At 43.7% G+C, this 7,500-nt stretch overlaps 1 protein-coding gene across 1 annotated transcript in view; it reads right to left on the bottom strand.

The window, feature by feature from the left end:
• Positions 1 to 2,348: 2,348 nt before the first annotated feature.
• The window catches only part of LOC109069346 (GTPase IMAP family member 8-like), a 5,646-nt gene continuing 494 nt past the window's right edge, over positions 2,349 to 7,500 (bottom strand). The window contains exons 2-5 of the mRNA XM_019085981.2: positions 6,122 to 6,666; positions 4,943 to 5,147; positions 3,795 to 4,015; positions 2,349 to 3,243 (exon numbers count right to left, since the gene is read on the bottom strand). Coding sequence (XP_018941526.2) covers positions 2,524 to 3,243; positions 3,795 to 4,015; positions 4,943 to 5,147; positions 6,122 to 6,666 — 1,691 coding nt within the window. The 3' untranslated portion in view covers positions 2,349 to 2,523. The remainder of the gene's footprint in view (positions 3,244 to 3,794; positions 4,016 to 4,942; positions 5,148 to 6,121; positions 6,667 to 7,500) is intronic.

Genomic DNA, 7,500 nt, shown 5'->3' on the forward strand with positions numbered 1-7,500 from the left:
CGCAAGTGCTCCGTGGCAGGAAGACGGTTGGCTGGTGATGAGACAGCAGTAACTGTAGGAGCTTCCTGGACACCTGATGCACTGAGAACCAGACAAACCCACAGCTGACCCCTGACCCCACGCACACACACACACACACACACACACACACACACACACACACACACACACACTAATCAACCTCAGTCATGACTTGTTTTCAAAATAAAAAGTGATTGTGGACTGGATATTTTTTTTTTTACCTTTTATCACAGTCTTGGGCATGTCAAAGATTAGTAACAACATTGGCTTTGATGCATTGTTAGTTTTTGTGCAGCATCAGATTACATTTTTTTCTCCCTCATTTACTATTCGTGGCTGTTTTTGCCCTATTGAAAGTGAAAAAGTGAAAGTGACGTGACATTCAGCCAAGTATGGTGACCCATACTCAGAATTGGTGCTCTGCATTTAACCCATCCAAAGCGCACACACACAGCAGTGAACACACACACAGAGCAGTGGGCAGCCATTTATGCTGCGGCGCCCGGGGAGCAGTTGGGAGTTCAGTGTCCTGCTCAAGAGCACCTCAGTCGTAGTATTACCGGCCCGAGACTCGAACCCACAACCTTGCAGCAGGTGCATAAATACACTTACTTTGTTATTGTTTACTCCATGTAGTTCTGAGAGCTGAGGTGCATATTTTGATTTTCTCAGACGCATCAAGATAAGTGCGAAAGGTCTCTCTCACACTCCTCTCGCTCTCACACACACACACTATAATATGCTGTTATACTCCATATAAAAGCCAGAAACTAAGCTTCTTTTTTTTTTCCTTTTTTGCACAGGCCTATCTAAAGGGTAAATGGTGCCACCTAGTGATCAACTGTAAAAATAACAAATTTTACCTCTTCTCAACAGGGAAAACCACCAACAATGAAGATGGCATGATTATATGGTGTCATGGCTTTGCAATCAAAAAATGTGGTTATAATGGAAGGCAATGGGGCAAAAACAGCCACAAACAGTAAATGAGAGAGAAAAAATTTAATCTGATGCTGCACAAAAACACAATGCATCAAAGCCAATGTTGTTACTAATCTTTGACATGCCTGTGATAAAAGGTAAAAAAAATCCAGCCACAATCACTTTTTATTTTGAAAACAAGTCATTTCGTGTGTTTTTCCCTAAATTAGTGACATCATCTATGAACTTGGCAATTAAAGAGTAAAAATCTTGGATTAAAACATTTAGTAGTTTTAATCAGGACTGAGGTTGATTGATAGATTTTACCAAAAAAAAAAAAAAAATGGAAAAAATATTTATCTGATACATTTTTACAGCAGTTTAAATTTAGTGGATGTTTTCATCCACGAACATAATGAAAGGGGAGTGAATTTGCCCACAGTGTATTGTTGAGTTTTTTAAATTTTTCAAAGCATTTTCCCAAAATATGTGTCAAAATAATATTTGTCACCAAAAATCATTCCATTTGCTGAAACAGGGAAAGTTGTGGCTAAATTAAAACTCAACAGTGCCCCCTAGTGGACGAAAACTTCCACAGCATAACAGAAGGGTTAAGATCACTTATTTACATGAAGAGTTTTATGAAAATATAAATATTGCCCAGTCAGTCTGGAACATGTTTAACGATAAATTATAAACTGTGTCTCTTTATTCCTTTCCTTTCCTGTGGTGCACATAAATGTATGGTTACACAACTGAAAAATGCAGTAAACAGACAAAGGGCCTCATTCATAAAATGTTGCGCAGAAACCACCCTAAATTTGATCTTACAATCATCTCTCAAATATGAGTACATGTTTTAGATATGAAATAACTGGCTTGGATTTAAGCACACACACACACGCACACACACTCTCTCTAAGATCAAATCTGAGCAGCGCACACTTTATAAACGAGGCCTTCAAGAGTTCAAACTAATTTGTTCTTGTGTTCATGAAACTGTTGGTGAAGAATCAGAGCGATCTGGAAACATTTAAACTCGAGACCCAAAAGATTAATATACTGTAATATACAACACATCTGTGTCCCTGCAGCACAGAAGCGGTCATCAGTATCACAGGTATATTTGTAGCAATAGACAACAATACATTGTATGAGTCACAATTATACATTTCTCTTTTATTACAAAAATCATTAGGATATTAAGTAAAGATCATGTTCCATGAAGATATTTAGTACATTCCCTACTGTAAATATATTAAAACTTAATTTTTGATTAGTAATATGCATTTCTAAGAACTTCATTTGAACAACTTTAAAGATGATTTTCTCAATATTTAGATTTTTTTGCACCCTCAGATTCCAGATTTTCAAATAGTTGTATCTCAGACAAATATTGTCCTCCTAACAAACCACACATCAATGGAGAGATGATTTATTCAGCTTTCAGATGATGTATAAACCTCAATTTCAGAAAATGTACCCTTATGACTTGTTTTGCGGTCCAGGGTCACATATAATATTGAGTTTGCAGACATGAGGCAAGAAACAACGTTCAAGGGAATTATTTCACACTGTCTCTTACTCTGTTTTGTGTTTGTTGAGTCTCTGTCTCCCGACCTCAGCGAGCACCGATCCCAGCACGGCTCCGACAGCGCCTCCTACAGCTCCTGCGAGGAACACACCGAGCGCCGCTCCCATCAGAGCCCCGGCGGCCAGCAGCTTCGGAGCGGAGTGGAGCGGAGCCGAGTCCAGACACTCGCTCCTCGCCGTGGACGTCACTTCCTCCTCTTCCTCCTTCAGAGCGTCCAGAGCGCGCGAGGGGTTCAGTCGCTCTCTGTCTCTCCTGACGGTCGGGATCTGCTTCTGCTGGAAGAGCGAGGTGCTGTAGAAGTCTGCTCCGCTCTCCCTCACCGTCTGCTGCACCTTCTCCAGCAGCTCCTTCGCTCCGCCGCTCTGCAGGACGTGATATCGATCGCCGCATCTCTGCACCAGCTCCAGCATCTCCGGCCGCCGGGAAGCGATGTACTCCTCCACCTGCTCCACCTCCGCTGCGTCCGGCAGCAGCTCCGCGCGCGTGAAGATGACCATCGTGTGCCGGCGGACGGCGTCCGGTCCAAGGGTTTTCTCCAGCGTGCTCAGCGCAGACAGCTCGGAATGAGCCGGACGGTCAACGGGGACGCAGAGCAGGAACGCATGAGGGCCCGGGGCCAGCAGGGCCACACATGAGGAGATCTGAGCTTTCACCTCCTCAGAAGATCTCTCCGACTGAAACCAGTCCGGTGTGTCCACCACTGACACCTGACGGAGAGAGAAACGAGGCTCGATCACGTGTCCTTCAAACACACAGGCGCTCAGCTCCAGAACTTAAAGAGGTCACCGGATGCCCGTTTCCACTCCAGGGTCTTAATAAATTCTGTAACATACTTTATAACACACACTTGCTGGTCTTTTCACGCTGGTCTGAATGAAAATGCAAATTCATTCTTTGACATTAGGTGCGGTAAAAATTATGAGCTTACATGCATGTCAACATGTTGTTGGGGTCTCCCAAAACCAAAATATGAACCTTTCATAACCCCATACCGAATTTTGCATCCGATGTCCCCTTTAAGTTTTGTAGAAATAAAGCTGTTCTCATCACATATCACATAGCTATGTTTCCATAACCTGTTTTTATGCACATTTTGAAGCCTCACATCAGAAACAATATATATATAATTTTTTTTTTATTCTTTTTCTAGCACAAACACAAGTGCATGATGACAACGGCTTGAATCTGCTGCTACGAGTCTCACACTGGTTCTTCATGCACTGTCCCTTTGGTTGGTGGAGAGCTGTGAGATACTGACCCGTGTGTCCTCCACGAGCGCTCGGGTCTTCACACACCGCTGAGAGTCCGCCGTCAGATCAAACTCCTCACGACCCAGAATGATGTTCCCGGCCGCACTCTTCCCAGAACCACACCGACCCAGCAGAACCAGCCTCAGCTCGGGCAGAGAAGAGTCGTCCAGAGGATCAGAGGAATCTAGAGAGTCACTGCCATCCCAAACCTTGTTAGAACTGTGATGGGCTGGAATGAGAACACAAGAGAACGCATCAGTGCCAGCACACACTCTCCTGGAGGTTTCTAGTAATCCTGAAGACCTGGCTGTGTGAGGTCCTCCAGGAACAGATTAGTGTTCACTAGTGTGCAGTGTCTGAGCTCCTGCCATCAGTGTGACTTGTTGAGGTTCTGGCTAGTCTTAGTGTTTCCTAACCCTACAGTGATCAGATGAACAGCTTTCAGCTGCTGCAGCATGTAACACAGATGCACGGCGAGCCAGACGATCACAGAGACGGCAGACAGGACTAATAATATAAATGAAGCCCTGGCTGTACTGGACCCCGGGCCCCTCCCTCATCTGACTGAGAACAGCTCCCTCTAGAGTCACACACGAGTATAACATCTCATAAAGAGAATCTTCAAACACACACTTCTCTCTCTTCTAATCAGATTAATATCTAAACCACAAAACAGGTCTCATTGCATACGCTATTAACAGCAACATCTATGGATTTTTAAAGTAATCAGTTAACTTACCTAGTTGGTGTTTTATTCAATTTTAATATCAAAATGTGAGTGATAAGAAAAAAAAAATAAAACTTAAGATATCAATCTGCAGATGTGATGAACATCGGTTCCTAAGAACACTCTTTGGTATGTCCTTGAGTAAAACAGCTCTGTATTTAACGAAGCACACACAAGTGACGTGAGCGGAGTTTTTCGTGCAGAACTATCTCTCAGCTTTAATATTTGCATGATTGGTTTGATTAGATCAGACGTGTCCAGTCCTGCTCCTCGAGGTCCGAGCTTGGCTCCAGCGACCGGAAGCTTCCAGAGATCCTCCAGATCCTGATCAGCTGGTTCAGCTGGGTTTAACTGGCCTGCAGGAGCAGGACTGGACACTTCTGCAGCAGCTGAATGACACTCATGTGTTCGCTCGGCTGGTTTCAGCACCTCTGAGTTTGAAGCTCGGGTTTTCCTCCAGCGGTGTGTGTCGGGCGTCTGTTTCCTCACACTGAAGCCCGTTGATCAGGCGTCTCTCAGTCATTACATCACTTCCTGTCTCTTCAAGCGTGTTGATTTGTGTTTGTTTCGCTCTGACGTCTCTCCCGTGTGTCTCCAGGTGAAATCCTCCGTTCCTCTGCATCATCTGCTCCACCTGAGACACAGCAAACTAGTTACACATTTCCCAAAATCCTATAAAACTGAAAAAAATCTTTTTCTTGCTTAGTATTTTCTATAAACATATCTAAAGGTGAAATCCTCCGTTGACAAGAATCTTAAGGTAGATGCAACAAAAAATTACTTGACAAGTAAAATGAATTAAGATATTAAGTCTTGCTTTTTGAAAAAATTATAAAAATTTTGTATGTTTTTGCTTAAAACAAGCAAAAATATCTGCCAATAATGGGGTAAGACAAGTAATAGTAATTGAAAGGCAAAACAAGATTATTTTTCTTGCCCCATTGTCAGATATTTTTGCTTATTTTCATAATTTGTATATAATTATTTTTTTTTTTTTCAGAAAATGACATAATATAGTAATTTTACTTTTAAAGTAAATTCATCTTGATCAAAGCGGTCCGAATTAAGATCCAAAGTCCATTCATTTATTTCAGCTTCAAACATGATGATGTCTTGATATAAATGCATTCAATAAGATGAAAAACAGCACTGAGTCGAGAGTCAGAGAGCAAACGTTCATGGTCCTGGAGTGATTAGGATCTGGTCTGGAGCGTATGATCCACTCATCTCTCCGGACTGGAGCTCGCTGATACAAAACTAGGTCCATTAGGTACATTCACCCCAAAAGAAAGCATATTTACACCAGCTGAATCATTCAGACCCTCTTCGATCTCATTCTTGAATTCTTAATCTTGGCCTAATAAATCAGTATTGATTATAAACCTGCTCTGAGCTGCATTCCTCAAGAGCAGGAGGCTGTGAAGCCGTTGCTGTCAATGTAGGCTTATGATGCTTTTGAGATGCACAGCTCAGTGCTTCGGCTCAGACAAGACCTTTGGTTAGCTGCTTCAGGTGTGCTTATTATTTAGAAGAGTTCCTCTAGGAGCAAAACTGGAATACGAGTAGCTATAGAGGAGAGCAGAGGCCAGCGAAGCGCCGTCTCCTCACCTTCTCCAGCAGAGCGAGGACCTGCTGTCTGTCGTCAGGTCTGCGGTTCATGATCACGTGGCAGCGGCCGTGGCACCTCCTCACCAGCTCCTGCAGCCCCGCCTCCTTCCCGAGGTACTGGTCCAGACCGCGGCCCATCAGGAATTCTCCACAGGTGAGCAGCACCAGCGCGTGAGCCAGCACCGACGGCCCGAACATGCGCTCCAGCTGATCCGGGATGCGCCGCTCCACCTCCGTGAACTCCCCGATGGGGATGAGGATGAGGAGGACGAAGGGCCCGGGAGCGCTGGAGCCGAGGAAGCGCAGGGTCTCCTCCTGGATGTGGGCCTCCATCTCCTGACCACGCCAGTACCAGCGAGGGGTCTCCACGACCGTCAGCCGCCGGCCCGCCGACAGCCCGCTCCGGATCTGACTCACGCGGGACGAGGCCGAGGGGCCCGGGGCCGAGCGCTGACCCAGCAGGGTGTCCGCGGTCATGGTCTTCCCACAGCTGATGCTGCCCACCAGAACCAGACACAGCTCGGACGGGCAGCGGCCAGAGACGCCTGAAACAGAGCCACGCAGAGCTGGGAAGGTTACTTTAGAAATGTAACACATTACAAGTTACTCTATTAAGAATGTAAAAGTAGTGTAACTATTATTACTGTCACTGATTACATTCGATTACTTTTCTATATTTCTAGCAGCTGTAAATCATTTTGAAACATTTAACACAGACAGGGTTAACCTTACAGTAGAACTCAACACTGACTTACAAACCCTTCATCACTTGAATCAAGTTTATAATTTAATTTTAAAGCACAGCCACCACAAAATCAGACTTTAGGACCTCTTTTTACTTTGAGATCATTCTGAGGTTAAATACTGCTTTAAAACAGTTTAATAGCTATGATACTGTTATTGAAATCAAATCTTTGCACATTGTTGACAGGAATAACTGCCATATAACAACACCTTGTTAAAAACAGTTCATCTTAAAACATTACACACAAACCAAAATAGAAAACAAAAGAGTTATCAAACAGTCATGTGTCCTAAACTCCTGAAACATTAGTGTTTCATATTTTAGAGCCGTCACTGCAATTTGGGACAGAAATCAATCAAATCTGCATGTGCTTGAAAATATTCAAAATATTTTAGTTTCAGACTCTATTTTCAGTTTCATGTGATTAATATCTCATGTTGACTCTTTGTCTTTAAACATTCCTCCAGTATGTGACACACCTGTCAGTCCAGTTACACAGCATTCAGCACACACACACACACACACACACACACACACACACACACACACACACACACACACACACACACACACACACACACCAGTAACAGAAAACAGAGCTTCAACAGAGTAAATAATTAAACTAGTCTAGTGT

Source organism: Cyprinus carpio, chromosome B6, assembly GCF_018340385.1.
Source record: "Cyprinus carpio isolate SPL01 chromosome B6, ASM1834038v1, whole genome shotgun sequence".
In the NCBI taxonomy this organism is placed as follows: domain Eukaryota; kingdom Metazoa; phylum Chordata; class Actinopteri; order Cypriniformes; family Cyprinidae; genus Cyprinus; species Cyprinus carpio.